The following is a 15,901-nucleotide window of genomic DNA, read 5'->3' as shown; positions in this document are numbered from 1 at the left end:
GTGAGCCAAGATCGTGCCATTGCACTCCAGCCTGGGTAACAAGAGCGAAACTCCGTCTCAAAAAAAAAAAAAAAAGAATTTATGTTTATAAGGTTGGGCACAGTGGCTCACGACTGTATTCCCAGCACTTTGGGAGGCAGAGGCAGGTGGATCACTTGAGGTCAGGAGTTTGAGACCTGCCTGGCCAGCATGGTGAGACCCCCATCTCTACTAAAAATACATATATCAGCTGGGCATAGTGGCGGGCACCTGTAATCCCAGCTACTCAGGAGACTGACTCAGGAGAATTGCTTGAACCCAGAAGGTGGAGGTTGCAGTGAGGCCAGATCGTGCCAGTGCACCCCAGCCCATGAGACAGAAAAAAAAAAAAAGAATTTATGTTTATACATGTATTTGTATAAAGGAACTCTGAAGACAAAAAGAAATTAATAAGATTAGTTACCTATGGTGTTGGGGAGGGGAATAGGGTGGAGTGAACAGGGTAGAACAGGAATTTCTCTGAGTGTATCTTTTTAACATAATTTTGCCTCTTGAATCATGCAGATGTATTATCTATTCAAAATAGAAATTTAAAAGAAAATATATTTGAATGGGCACTATACATTCCCTCTTAGCAACACTGATGACTGAGATTATTATTATTATTATTTTTTGGGATGGAGTTTTGTTCTTTTTTTGAGATGGAGTTTCCATGGCCAGGCTGGAATGCAGTGGCACGATCTTGGCTCACTGCAACCTCCGCCTCCCAGGCTCAAGTGATTCTTCTGCCTCAGCCTCCTGACCACCATGTCTGGCTAATTTTTGTATTTTTAGTAGAGATGGGTTTGGTCATGTTGGCTAGGCTGGTCTCAAACACCTGACCTCAGGTGATCCACCTGCTTTGGCCTTCCAAAGTGCTAGGATTATAGGCATGAGCCACCACGCCTGGCCCACTGATATTCTTTATGTTTGATGTTAGGTAAATCACAGAATTTTAAATTTCGAAGGGCCTTATATCTTCTCACTGACCAGTTCCTTCCTTATTTTGGATTACTGATTCCTCTAGGACTCTTGTGAAAGCAATCATTTCCCAAACATGCAAAATTTCACATCTATAAACTCCTCTGAAGTCTAGGATAGGGATCTCTGATCTTGGCCCAATCCCTGCATACACAGATGAGGCTGTGCAGACCCAAAGAGTGACTTCAGCCTCGTCCAGGCCTTCCTCTACTCACTGAGCCTGCTCCTCTCCTGGCAGCTCAGAAGAGATGGCCCATTTCTGAGCAGCCACAGTGGCTCCAATCTCCTCGACAGTGACTGCTTTGTGCACATGACTTGATTCTGACCAGAGAAATATGTGTCAGCCAGAGGCTTTCTCTAGGAGACACAACAAGAACTATTACAGATGTGATGCTATGAACTACTGCAGCTATCTGTGGATTACGAGGAAGCTGGGCTGAGAGCAGAGCTGTCATTCTACAGGAAGTACTGAGTGATGGAAGGAGGGTGGAACCCTGATGGTAACACTGACACACTGAGTCTCAGGGTGACCTGGGCCAGCAGGCAGCCCACAGCTGGATTTCTCATTGTCTGAGGTATAAATGTTCTCATTGTTTAAGTCAGTGGCAGTTTCCCATTTCTTCTGCAGAGAGGATCCTAACTCATTCCAAGGTCTGAAAAGTTATTCAGAAGATAGCAATTCTAAACCTATTTCTGCACTTATGTCACCATGCCAACATATTCACACTTGAAAATATGGTTTAAGTAACTTTCATAAGGACCCTGGGCTTTCTAAGATGGTTCAACAATTTATTTTCTAGCACAACTCTGGAGACAATTTCATGATTCAGTGTTACCTTATTCATCAGATTTTTAAAGACACTCACCCCCAACATACTTTATAATCAATTGAATTCTATGTTTCAGAGGTTTACCTGGCAGAGGTCTGCTTTCTTAGCCAATAGTCCCAGGTTCACTTCTTTGGGCATTGTGCCTTTGTGAGGTATCAGTCTGTAAAACTCTGTCATCATCTTCTGCAGTTGCTCTGCTGTTTCTCCATTTTTCAGTGCTGCCTTCACTAGAAGGAGAACCCCCTCTGCCTTGCTCACCTTTCAACAAAAGATCATATATGCTTATTAAAACAAAATTTTGATACAGAAATTAAGGAGCATGCACAAAAATATCTAAAATGATTGTTGGACATGTCAAAACTATCCATTTTCTACTAAACAGCTATCACAAAGCAAATGCCCATCTTTACTGGAGACGTATCTCAGTTGTGGTAATGATACCATGAGGATTATTGCAAACCTGGGCTCGGTTTCACTAGATGAAAGAACCAGAGTCTTATATTTCTCTCTATATGTGGACATATCTACAAACATATACACAGAGAGAGAAACACTAATGCAACTGTGAGAGACTTGCTTTTCACATGAGAAATTTAGGAAGATGTCAGAACTAGACCACGGGTAAAAATCTCCTAAAGATGTTTCTAATTACACAAGTACTTCATGGGCTTTACCCCAGGAAGCCATGCTCTCCTTGAGATAAATTAGCTTAATTCCACGGAGGAAAATTGTCCTTATTTATTTCAATACAACAATGCAGTTGCTTAAGTTGTACTACTGGGGATATCTTCGTTTGCCTGCTCTTTCAGTTGCAATTATACTTAAGAAGGGAAGAACATTTCCTGGTGATCTGGAGGCATGCCTGCCTTTCCTGAGACAGTCAAAAGGTGCGAGACCGTGGAGTCACTAGGAAGTGGGCTGGGGTCTGGAAATCTAACTGGGGACCAAGACCACCCATATCCCTCCAGCTTCCTGCAAACTTCTTGGCACAAAAGATCGGTCCTCCTAATTGGCCAGTACCAGAAGCCTGCCTTTGATCAGATCTTGAGGCTGACATTTTCCAGACATGGATGTCTAGTTTTTTCAGATGCTTATTTTCTCCTTAGTACTCTTGGTGGTCCCTTTCTTCAGAGTACAAGGAAAGAACATTCAGGAATGAATTTCAGAGCAGTCAGACTAGCATGCAAACACAAGTGTTATTACTGAAGCCAATCAACCAGGAGGCAGGTTTCTCACATCGGTTCAGCGACACAGACTTACATCATTGAGGCTAATCCTGTCCACTGGCTTGAGAAGTGTGTGCTCCAGGTGGCCCAGGGCCTCTGCCCAAATCATCTCTACCAAATCGCTCACTTCTTGGCTCAGAGTGCTTGAATTCATGACTTCTTCCAAAAGCAACTGCAACAATAAAACAGAAATGCCACCAAAAAGTCAACATGTGTGAAGGCCAACGAACAGAGGTGTGAGGAGAAATGACTGATTACAGCCCAGGAGAGTCATCGCCAGCCAGGTAACTGCAGGATCCTCTTTCTGTCTCCCTCCATTCTCTCTTCTCTGATTCCCTCCTGCCCCCTTTTCTTCCTGTTCTATTTTTTCCTTCACCCTGTAAGCTCTAGGTCTGTCTGTGGCATTTAACACATGCAATCAGGGTTGAGGACCCTTGACTCATGGCCTAGGTTGTAAAGAGATCTCTCAAAAGCTCTCAGACTGCTGCTGAAATAAGCAATAAATCTCATGGCTCATCCTAAAATGCATTCCCCACTCAGTTTCCATGCCTTTCTATGAGTTCACGTTTCCTTTTCTGAACTCCTCCTCTTCCCTCCTGACATTTATTTATTTATGTATCACCCACGTTGGGGTACAGTGGCATGATCATAGCTCATTGTAACCTCAAACTGCTGGATTCCAGTGATCCTCCTGCCTCAGCCTCATGAATAGCGAAGACTACAGGCACGCCACCATTGGCAACATAGAGGGACTCATTTCTACAAAAACTAAAAAACTATTAAATGGGTCCCTCTATGTTGCCAAGGCTGGTCTCGAACTCCTGGCCTCAAGTGATCCTCCCACCTTGGCCTCTCAAAGTGCTGGGATACAGGCGTGAGCCACCAAGCCTGGCCCAGTTTTTTATTTGTAATAGAGAAAACATTTCTATTAAAAATATTCAATCAATAACAACAAAAAATTATAAATCAATCTTACTGCTTGCAATTGTTCAGATGCTAATTGGGTTGCTTCAGGGGGGAAATGTTCTCTTAATAGAAATCCTTGTTTCTTCAGTTCTTCAATGTAATTTTCATAGTATTCACTTGCATCTTCAGAGGTTTTCTTTATAGCAAACTGTCTTCTAGTCTGTGAATTATGGTATATAGGAAAAGTACAATAATTATTTACATATCTAGCTTTATTGAACATAAAGCATTAGTTCCTTGACATGAAGAAGTTTAGAAATTAGTTTTTTTCAAAGTATTACTTGAATTTTAAATTCTTTTTCTTTTCCTTTATTTATTTATTTATTTTGAGACAGAGTCTTGCTTTGTCGCCCAGACTGGAGTGCAGTGGCACGATCTTGGCTCACTGCAACCTCCACCTCCCAGGTTCAGGCGATTCTCCTGCCTCAGCCTCCTCAGTAGCTGGGACTACAGGCATGTGCCACCACGACTGGCTAATTTTTTTGTATTTTTTGGTAGAAACGGGGTTTCAACCATGTTGGCTTGAATAACTCCTGACCTCAAGCAATCCACCTGCCTTGGCCTCTCAAAGTGCTGGGATTACAGGCGTCAGCCACCGTGCTCAGCCAGAATTACTAAAATTTTAAACTCTTTTCTTTTTTTTTGAGATGCTGTCTCACTCTGTTGCCAGGCTGCAGTGCGATGGCACCATCTTGGCTCACTGCAACTCTGCCTCCCGGGTTCAAGCGATTCTTCTGCCTCAGCCTCCTGAGTAGCTGGGACTACAGATGTGTGCCACCACACCCAGCTAATGTTTGTATTTTTAGTAGAGACAGGGTTTCACCAGGTTGGCCAGGATGGTCTCCGTCTCTTGACCTTGTGATCCACCTACCTCGGCCTCCCAAAGTGTTTGGGCTTATAGGCGTGAGCCATCGTGCCTGGCCTAAACTCTTAATAAAAAAGCCTACAACGTGGAGGTAAAGGGGAAAAAGCTTGAGAAAGCACAGCAGACAGAAAAGATCATTTGTTTCACTGGAGAGTCACTTAAAGCTTCCTTCCAAGCCTACAGACTGTTTACAAACCATTTTAATTAGCTTCGAAATCTGGCTTTCCAGCTTTTTGGAAATGAGAAAAATAAATCAGGGGAGGGGAAGAAAAGCAAACTACTTCAGAAGGGAAGAACTGTTAGAGACAGGCACACGGCAAAAATGAAATCACAGCGGAAAGCTATTCGGTCGCCCATGTGTTGAAGAAAGGCCCCAGCTCCTGCCTCATCACAAACTATCTATGGAGGCAGCACTTTCTGCTCTTCTGGGAAACTCCTGCCCCTGTAGTGGGCAGTGATCCTAACGTTAACCCCAGAGAATCTGGAAGAACTTGCCCCAACTCGGAGCCCTGGTGTTCTTGTAGGTGTTGGCCTAGCCCCTGGCTTGGGGGTGTGGCCCCTGGGAAACCACTCTACTCAGGATAAGCCGCCCTCTTGGATAGGGGGGCTGCGGGATGCCTCTGAAACTTGGAAAAAAGAAGTGCCTGTTGAAGTCACTCCATTTAGGAAGTTAGAGTTTAACATAATTTTGGAAGATTTCCATCGAAATGGTTTTATTTAGCCGAAGGGCAAGCTGCAAAATCCTCTTCAGCAGAACAGCTGGCTGAGGCTCACTGCTATCAAGGCTTCTCTGCTCAGCAAACCAGGCTCACCCAAGGGGTGCTCTGTGCAGACTCGGGCTTGCTAAGGGAGGAAGGCACCCTGAGGGATGTCCTGGCCTATACAGTGCTACAGTTTCCTTTCTCAATGAAGAAAACAATAACACATTGTCATGTTTTTTCACTTCATTTTTACTTACTCCTTACCCAAACAACGAAATCCTCCACAAAGTACAGTATACATTTCGGGGTACAAAGTTAACAAAAACCCTTTTCCTTCTTGGACATATCTGACCATGGATTAGCTTTCTTACTCTGTTTCCATGGAAATCTGATAAAGATGGCACGTCAGCTGTAATAGCAGGCAAAATTGCTTATGTAATTGTGGCCTCTCATTGATAAATTGCATTGAGACTGAGGGTTCAATGGTGGGAAACCCAAGCTTTGGGCTTGTCTGAGAACAGGGACTCATATAACTGGGTATGTCCCTTGAGGGCATCTGGAACCCAAAACAATGTGACGAGAGCAATGGGCTTCCGTGGGGTGGGGCTTCCAAGTCAAGTGGATCTCACATCCACCTGATGTGAGTCTCCTTCTCTTGTACCTGAGCTGACACCCAGAGTGGGAACAAAAGGAAAAGCTCCTGGAGCCTGTGTGGACCTTTGTGAGGGCCACTCCCACTGAGAAGTGACTGCTTCCTGGCCCAAGACAGATCTGTAGGCTGGGCATGGTGGCTCATGCCTGTTGTCTCAGCACTTTGGGAGGCCAAGGCAGGTGGATCATGAGGTCAGGAGTTCGAAACCAGCCTGGCTAACGTGGTGAACACACAAAAATTAGCCGGGTGTGGTGGCATGTACCTGCAATCTCAGCCACTCAGGAGGCTGAGGCAGCAGAATTGCTTGAACCCGGGAGGTGGAGGTTGCAGTGACCCAAGATCGTGCCACTGCACTCCCCCTGGGCAATAAAGGAAGACTGTGTCTCGGTCGGGGGCCGGGGGAAGATCTGTAACTCTGAATGTCTACTTGAGAAAGGATCCTGGTAGGTGTTGCAACATTTTATTTAAACTTCAGGCATTAATTCTGAATTTATTTTTGTTTCATGATTGTTTTAGATTGGAGCTGTGCTCTTGACCTGATACTGACCTAGGGCAAAGGTCACGGCCTCTGCAAAGCCTCCCTTGTTGTTCCCAGGGCTCTGTGACCTTGAGCCCTCAATACCTCATATACATATTCAGAACTGGAACTGTCACTGTGGATTGCAAGGACGAGTGTTAGCTCTTTCTAGACAGTGATTTCTGAGAGTCAAGATGTGAAGCTTTTTTTTAAGCTCTGAGTGCCAGCCCTAGTAGATTGCTTGATACATAACAGATGCTTAATGAAGTGTTTCAGTGGAATGCTTTCAGAGGTGTAAATGTCAGGAAAATATCCCCTAAGTGATGTGCAACAAGAGCAGAAATGCTATATACCCTGCACCCAGTGAACATTCCCTTCTAGGCTGATCTACTCAGGGCTGAGGTCCTCACCTCCCATACTCCAAAAGGGAACACATTTCCCCTTTGCAAAATTATTTACCAGGTATTATGGATGAACTGTACCCCTACAAAATGCATATGCTGAAGTCCTAAGTCCCAGGACCTCAAAAATGGGACTGTGTTTGGAGACAGAGCCTTTAAAGAGGTAATTGATTAATTAATGAGATCACAGGGGTAGGCCCTGATCCAACATGACTGCTATCCTCATGTGAAGAGTTGAGGACACAGATGCCCACAGGTGGAAGACCACGTGAGGATACAGCAAGAAGGCGGCCGTCTGTAAGCCAAAGAGAGAGGCCTCACCTCAGAAGAAATAAACCCTGCCACATTTTGACCTTGGATTTCCAGTCTCTAGTACTGTGAGAAATAAATGTCTGTTGTTTAAACTCCCCTGCCTGTTGCATTTATTAATGGCAGCCTGAGCTAGGATACCAGGTAAGAAGAAAAAGGTTGGCAAGTTGGCTGATTCATTGAAATGAGTTATGAACAGAGGTCAGTAAACACATAGGAATCAATCTAAACAGCATTACCTGCATGCCATCAGCCAGGAGGAAGTGTGAGGATATCAGGAAAGGACAGTCCCTGGAGTCCCGTGAACACTGCAGCTCTAACACCACGGCTTCCCGGCATCCCTCCATTTCCACCTGGAAAAGAGGATGTACTTTCAGAGGCTGCACTCTTGAAACATCAAACAACGTGTGCCATTTGAAAATGTTGATTATAATTATAAAATAATATGTGTTCATTTAGAGATATAATTTAGAAAATACAGAAAGGTATCAAGAAGAAAATTAAAATCACCTAAAATCCTATGACAGCAATACAATCACTATTAATATTTTGGTGTGTTTCTCTCCTGTATTTTTACCATAGATAGATCTGTGTATGTTTATGCCACACCATTTTTCATGTTTTCTTTATCAAGGAGGGGAATGCTATTTTCAAATTATGTCTTATTAACATATCTAAAAATACAAATGAAACACCAATTTGAAGGCTAGGGTCAACGTATATCTGTATATATATTTTAGAGACAGAGGTCTTGCCATGTTGCCCAGGGTGGCCTCAAACTCCTGGGCTCAAGAGATCCACCTGTTTCAACTTCCTGAGCAGCTGGGAGCATAGGTGAGTGATGCCACACCAGACACTAGTGTTGATTTTCATTTGCATGACTTTGTAAAAAAAAAAAAATTTGTTTTTCTTTCTAAAGCAAAAGGAATGGAAATGCAACATACTGTACATAGTGTCAAACCTTCCCCTTCCAAACAGAAGAAACTGTTAATAACAGGAAAGAGACTTTTATTTTTAATGCCATATTGATATTTTGTACTGTTTAAAATTTTTGCTATGAGCATGCATTACTTTTATAATATAAAAACTAAAAATTTAGGTATTAAGTTCTAAACATAAGCATTTTCTTGACTAGTAAGAATTGGGTCCAGGTGCAGTGGCTCATGCCTGTAGTCCTAGCACTTTGATGGGCTAAGGAGGGAGGATGGCTTGAGCCTGGGAATTCAAGACCAGCAACATAGTGAGACTTTGTCTCCACAAAAATAAATAAATAGATACTAAAATCAATTCATATTTTAAGGACTATATGATATTCAAGATATGCACAATTTTTCAAAACAATGAGAAAATGATCAAATAAAAAAACAGAAGACATTCAAACAGGTTTTGTTTTGTTTTTTCTATTTTTCTAACTAGAAATCAGATTCTTACTTTCTCCAAGGTGTTATATTTCGCAACTTCAAAATCTTGAGGAAGATGGGAAATTTCAACACTCTCTGCAGAAAACCTGAAATTTGTACAGTGTATAATTAAAATTTTAACATTAAAATGGATCTTAGGCTAAATAGAATTTCATAACTTTTTTCTTGTAGATCCTTATGAAATACACGACAGATTTCTTACAAAATACACGGTAAGTACCTAAGGCCCCCTTAGGGAGAAATTGTTAAAAGATCATTTGAAATGAGCTGGATGCCTCCTGTGCATACTTCTCCAGCTCGGATGCCCAATGCCGTAGCTTCTGCACTGGAAGATGGTGTCCCCGAGGCACAGGCAGAGGCAGAAAGAAGTGGGCCACACTCTGGGGATGGGCCACTTGTGTTCGCTTTGGGTCTGACTCTTAGAAGCTACATCACTCCTCTCCGGACCACAGTCCATTCTCTCTAAAATAAAGGAGTCAGACTTCTCATAATCTCTGGTTTTCATTTTGAATCTTCTTCTCTTTAAACATGATTATTAACAAATATAACAAGACTGAATGTGATGACTAATTAACCCGACGTTTTGGGTATGCTTTAAGCAGCCATATAGAACTTTAGACTTACACATTCCATTTGAGTGTTGTTATTTCCATTTTTGAAAATATCAGGCAAAAGTAACAAACTCTAAAGATTGCTCAGTAAAGTAATAAGATGAGAGGTTACCCAAATCTCATCATCATTGTCTTTTCTTTTTAAAAATCAATTAATCTAATAATTGCATCCAATCTCACATAATACTGAGAAGATAAAAATAATGATCACTAGGCTGGGCATGGTGGCTCACGCCTGTAATCCAAGCACTTTGGAGGCCAAGGCGGGCGGATCACCTGAGGTCGGGAGTTCAAAACCAGCCTGACCAACATGGTGAAACCCCATCTTAAAAAAAAAAAAAGAAAAAAATAATGATCACTATACTAGTTGAAGTAAAAAGTCTCAAATAAAAAAATCACTAAAGAATTAGATACGCAAAATAAAATACAAAAAAGTCTACAAATAGAATTTTAATACTGTGCTTAAGGTTTACACAAGATTTTGCAAACTCTGTAGAGTCCTAGGAATCAGAAAGAAGTAAATTACTCATTGAGTTCCATGGTGTCTTCCTCTTCTGTAGCGCTGTCCAGGCAAACATCTTCTGTTTTTGCTTCTAGAAATAAAGCAAACAGCACACTTGTTTACTGCTCAGAGGCTTATAATTAGTTAACCTAACTGCTGGAATTGTTAAGATTCATAAATATATCCTTAAATTAGTTATAATTTTGGTGATCAAAGGACAACCCAGTGGGAAAAGAGGAGGGTGTAACATTGTAAGAGGAAGGTACAACATTATAAGATAGTGAGAACGTACTCGAATTCTATTTTAATAGGCATGTCAGGAGAATTCTCCTCCGGTATTATTTGAAACCCATTGATAGCCATACAATTTTCAATTGGCACTTTCCTCTTGAAGTGCACAGGATCAGAATGAGTTCCTGAGAGCTGGCACATCATGAGTGAAGGAGTTGGAGATGTTCTAGCTTACAGGAGGGAAACTCAAGGGCTCTACATGAGCTTTTCTTCATATTTTTCATTCAGGGAAACAGTAACACTATCCATAGTATTGTGATATATAGGAATAACTCTTTTTTATTTTTTCTTTTTTTTCCCCATTTATTTATTTTATTGCATTTTAGGTTTTGGGGTACATGTGAAGAACATGCAAAATTGTTGCATAGGTATACATGTGGCAGTGTGATTTGCTGCCTTCCTCCCCATCACCTACATCTGGCATCTCTCCCCTTGCTATCTCTCCCCAGCTCCCCACCCCCCATCCCTCCCCTATTTCCCCCCAGCTGACCCCAGTGTGTAGTGCTCCCCTCCCTGTGTCCATGTGTTCTCATTGTTCAACACCCGCCTATGAGTGAGAACATGCGGTGTTTGATCTTCTGCTCTTCTGTCAGTTTGCTGAGAATGATGGTTTCCAGGTTCATCCATGTCCCTACAAAGGACCCAAACTCATCGTTTTTGATGGCTGCATAATAAGGAATAACTCTTAATTCAAGGACTTCTGTCCAGTTTTAATTGCTGTCAAGATTCCAAAGACCATCAGGATATTTGTAGTAATTTGGAATCTGAATAAATTATGCTGGCTGTCATACAATATGTTTTCAATGTGAAAGGAATCTATTATTTTGTCTATTTCTGTTGTGACTGTCATTTGCTGGGACACTGAGAAAGTCTGATGACTGCGGCAGCATTTCTGACGATTGTCTAAGGAGGCTCCGCCCTGCCAAGCCATTACGTTATCTAACACATACCATGTGCTTACTGTAAGTTGATATTTATCAGAACTGTTTGATTTTTGATGTGACTCAAGAAGAGTGCATTTCTCATGTCGAAAGCCTTTCTTCTTGGACAGATTCCAAAATAAAATCTTGGTTTGTAAAGAAAATATGTTTCTTTTGGGGAGACAATCTTTTGCTTGGAAAGAATTTCTTTAGCAAAATGCTGGTCTTCGAATTTCCAGTCATTAGTGTGTAGTAATCATTGCTTAACACAGAGGCTTTTCCTTCCTCCTAGTTAGAATCGCAATCAGGTTTTCTGAGATGATCAATGTTTTGTGGCCAGTTTGAATCTGATGCTACTAGGCTGGATACCAAGAAATCTATTTCTATTGCTAGAGTAGTCTTTTGTCCTTTATTTTTCTGTCCATTTTCTGAAGTAATAAGAAGTCTAATTGTTTTTGCGTATTTCTGGACAATTCTCTGTCTATAATATCTTTGACAAACCCAAGTGTGTACTACAGCACCTATGATACATCAAGAGCTTGCTATGAAATACCTACCAAGACTGCTCGCCTTCTGATCAGGAGGTGGTGTGACATCCAGGGGCTTATGAGGATCATAATTCTTTACATCCAAGAGTCTCTTTTCTCTGATAGATTCCCATATAAAATCTGGGTTTGCAATATGAACGTGGTTCTTTTGGATAGAATTCAGTTGGTACTGACTCAGAACATCAGCATTGTCTAAGATTACATGTGTGCACTAAGAAAAACAGTCAGTACATTACACATCAGTAAAAACATCTAAATAAGTTATCTGTATCTGTAATTTTCACTCTTAAAAAGTCTTGTTTTAAGGTAGTTTGAGATAATTTTTCTCAAACTTCTAAAAACCTCTATAAATAACAGTTTCTAGTAACATAAACATTTAAAAAATCAACAGAGTATGGATATGAATGTATCATAATTAATTAACCCTAGAGGTTATTTCTAAATTTTCATTATTGTAAACAATTCTGTGATGATTATCCTCATGCACACATCTTTGTGCACTTGTTCAATTATTTTCTTAGTAGTAGAAAGGGGGGTTCAAAGGTTATTCACTTATTTTGTAATTTTTAAAAATCTGTTTTTTTGTAGAGATAGGGTCTCGCTATGTTGATCAGGCCAGTCTTGAACTCCTGGCCTCAAGTGATTCTCCCACCTCAGCCTCCCAAAGTACTGGGTTTACACCCATGAGCCACCATGCCCAGTTTATAATTTTATTTAGTTTTTAATAAATAGTAAATTCACACCGTAGAATATCTAGAAAATAAAATAATAATGACATGTTAACTTCTTCCCCACTGTTGTCCCCAGCTCCTCTCCCCAGAGGCACCTGCTGTCACTTGCTCCTCATGTAGCCTGCTAGAGCTACACTACGCGTAGACACATGGCACCGTGCTACTCAGCCTCTTCTGTGCTGGCTTTTCCACTGAATTTATCTTGGCGATCGTTCCTCAACATTACAGCTAGAGCTGCCTCCTTCTTTACAGGAGCTGGTATGCACATTTCAAATGTTTATGTACATCTTCCACAAGGTTGCACTCACAGTATGTGAGCTTCTAAAAAGGAGAAACCATGTTGGCAGTTCTCCACACAGGAGATAAACTGAGGAGAGCTGGCACAAATTACTCATCTGTCCGCAGAGATGGTGAGACAGCTTAGTATGGGAAGCCGTGTAAGGGAAGAATATACAATTCTACCTGAATTGGAAGGAAACAGGGACATTGCATTTCTGGTATTCAGCTGGAGTTGAACACACTGCACAGAACAGATGAGGCTCATATGGCCAAGCCACAGGGCTGAAGTCCAGAGAAGGGGCAGGCCAGCCTGGCACCTCGAGTCTTTGGATTTCTATTTTTAGTTCTCACAATGAGGTGGTTTTAAAAAAAGAGATTAGACTGAATTATTTCCAAGATTTCATCCTAGTATAAAATCCTATTATCTGAACTGCCAGCCCTACAAGTTCAAGAGATGGAAGGTAGCTTCCTACAGCCTTTAAATGAACAAAACAGACAAGCTACGCTGCAAAGACGAGCCTGCACTGCATGTCTCTTTCTGTCCCCTGGAACCTGGCTTACCAGTGTATCACTCCAGCATCGCCATGCTGGTGAGTGACGACAGTGCGCTTTTTGCAAATCCTGTGCGCTATGACTTTCCCCTTCAAGAACAGATTTGGCTGGGCTGAAATTCTATTTTTATATTTGGCTGTGCTCTAGTAATATCCTGCTTCATAGGACATGTGGGACTGTCCTGCAGTTCAGGGAACAGAGAGAGGACAGGGCTGGCCTGGGCCTCCTCTGCCTCTCCGGGCCCAGCCTCCCAATGGGCCATGTCACAGTGTCTCCTGATGAACTTGGAGTAGCTCACTCACTGTCTCCTGCTGCTAATCTCTGCTTCCTCTGCTAACCATGACCCCTCTTCCCTGAATGCACAATGTTTTATCATACTGAGATTTGGAAATACCTGGGGATTTAATGAAAAGGAAAACTTTCCACCATTTTCCTTAATGTGAGCTTGTAGCTTTTTCTTCTGCTGCCGAGGTAAGTACTTCACTTTCAAACAGAAGTTACAATTTGCAAAGATTCCCATCATCATCCTGTAGGAAAAAAAGGTTTTAAGTACTCTCTCTTAGGTAAACATAATTGACAGTGAATTTAGAATTATTATACATGCAAACCATGAGAAAATTTTATTTTAAGAAAGATATTGTAATCATGTTATAGACTGAACATCGCAAAGTTGAATAACATCCTAGCATGCAATATGTGTGCTGGCTTAAGAATAATTTCTAGCTTTTTTTTTTTTTTTTTTTTTTTTTTTGGAGACGGAATTTCGCTCTTGTTACCCAGGCTGGAGTGCAATGGCGCGATCTCGGCTCACCGCAATCTCTGCCTCCTGGGTTCAAGCAATTCTCCTGCCTCAGCCTCCTGAGTAGCTGGGACTACAGGCATGCGCCACTATGCCCAGCTAATTTTTTGTAGTTTTAGTAGAGACGGGGTTTCACCATGTTGACCAGGATGGTCTCGATCTCTTGACCTCGTGATCCACCCGCCTCGGCCTCCCAAAGTAATTTCTAGCTTTTATGGCTGATATTACAACACTAAAATCCCCTTTGTATAGGCTCATAATATACCTCTTAATAAAAACATGACAGATTTCAGTTACACATCAAGTGTGTGACTCAAGAACATGGAAGCATTTATTTCTAAACTAAAAATTAACATTATGTGATAGTGAAACCATATATATATATATAATTCTATGCATTCAAAAAGACTCATTATGTGGGTTTCTGTTAAGACATTCTGGGGAAAAACCGAACAACTGGAAATAAAAATATACAACTGTGTTGAAATGGATTATGTATGTGTGTGGATACACATATATATTCTGCGGTTGGGTTAATTTAATTCTTTTTTTTTGGAGATGGAATCTCACTTTGTAATCCAGGCTGGAGTGGAGAGGCACAGTCTTGGCTCACTGCAACCTCCGCCTCCCTGGTTCAAGCAATTCTCCTGCCTCAGCCTCCCAAGTAGCTGGGACTACAGGCACGCACCACCACATGTAGCTAATTTTTGTAGTTTTAGTAGAGACAAGGTTTCACCATGTTGGCCAGGCTGCGCTCAAACTTCTGACCTCAAGTAATCCGCCTGCTTCAGCCTCCCAAAATGCTGGGATTACAGGTGTAAGCCACCGTACCAAGTTTGGGTTAATTTAATTCTTTTACTGTACCATACATTCTCACATACAGAAATGAATTACTTCTAAGAAAAATTAGCATATTTTGCTCTGAAATATGTATTTAACAATAAACTAATACATGGTGAAATATTGAGTTTAATTTCCAGTAACTATTTTTCAATTTTTTTTTTTTTTTTTTTGAGACAGAGTCTCGCTCTGTTGCCCAGGCCGGGATGCACTGGTGTGATTTCAGTTCACTGTAACCTCCATTTCCTGGATTCAAGTGATTCTCCTACCTCAGACTCCCAAGTAGCTGAGATTACAGGCGCCCACCACCATGCCTGGCTCATTTTTGTATTTTTAGTAGAGACGGAGTTTTGCCATGTTGGCCAGGCTGGTCTCGAACTCCAGATCTCAAGTGATCCGCCTGCCTCGGCCTCTCAAAATGCTGGGATTACAGGTGCAGGCATGAGCCACTGGGCCGGCCTCCCCTACTTTTTTTTTTTCTTTGAGACAGGGTCTCACTCTGTCTCCCAGGCTGGAGTGCTGTGGCAGATGGCTCACAGCTGCCTTCTGGGTGTTAGGTTTCAAAGGGAAGGCAAGGGTTAAAGAAAGAAATACACACACCACACACACGCACACAGACACACAGAGAATGAGAGAGAGAGAGAGAGAGAGAGAGAGAGAGAGAGAGAGCGCTTGATGGCAAATGCAGGCTTTCTGTCCATCATTTGCTGGTTTTATGCTGGACAGTTGCTGTCCAGCCCTCACTCACTGTTTCTCTCTCTCTATCTCTCTCTCTCTGTGTGTGTGTGTGTGTGTGTGTGTGTGTGTGTGTGTGTGTGTCTTTCTTTAACCCTTGCCTTCCCTTTGAAACCTAACACCCAGAAGGCAGCTGTGAGCCGAGATCTGCCACAGCACTCCAGCCTGGGAGACAGAGTGAGACCCTGTCTCAAAGATAAAAAAAA

At 41.9% G+C, this 15,901-nt stretch overlaps 1 protein-coding gene across 2 annotated transcripts in view; it reads right to left on the bottom strand.

The window, feature by feature from the left end:
* Nucleotides 1-15,901, bottom strand: part of PARP4 (poly(ADP-ribose) polymerase family member 4) — a 94,829-nt gene that overhangs the window by 71,587 nt on the left and 7,341 nt on the right. Inside the window, exons 2-9 of one of the 2 annotated variants that reach the window (XM_032271184.1) lie at nt 13,716-13,848; nt 11,769-11,970; nt 10,025-10,091; nt 8,898-8,973; nt 7,706-7,819; nt 4,032-4,181; nt 3,090-3,227; nt 1,914-2,087 (exon numbers count right to left, since the gene is read on the bottom strand). In XM_032271184.1, the coding sequence (XP_032127075.1) occupies nt 1,914-2,087; nt 3,090-3,227; nt 4,032-4,181; nt 7,706-7,819; nt 8,898-8,973; nt 10,025-10,091; nt 11,769-11,970; nt 13,716-13,847 (1,053 nt within the window). In that variant the 5' untranslated portion in view covers nt 13,848. Of the gene's footprint in view, nt 1-1,913; nt 2,088-3,089; nt 3,228-4,031; nt 4,182-7,705; nt 7,820-8,897; nt 8,974-9,096; nt 9,329-10,024; nt 10,092-11,768; nt 11,971-13,715; nt 13,849-15,901 lie in introns of those variants that run through there. The other variant, XM_032271185.1, reaches the window with a different exon arrangement.

This window comes from Sapajus apella, unplaced genomic scaffold (genome assembly GCF_009761245.1).
Source record: "Sapajus apella isolate SASKATOON/1434 unplaced genomic scaffold, GSC_monkey_1.0 scaffold225, whole genome shotgun sequence".
NCBI lineage: Eukaryota > Metazoa > Chordata > Mammalia > Primates > Cebidae > Sapajus > Sapajus apella.
The sequence above is the reverse complement of the archived record's forward strand: the minus strand, read 5'-3'. Positions and strand labels throughout refer to the sequence as shown.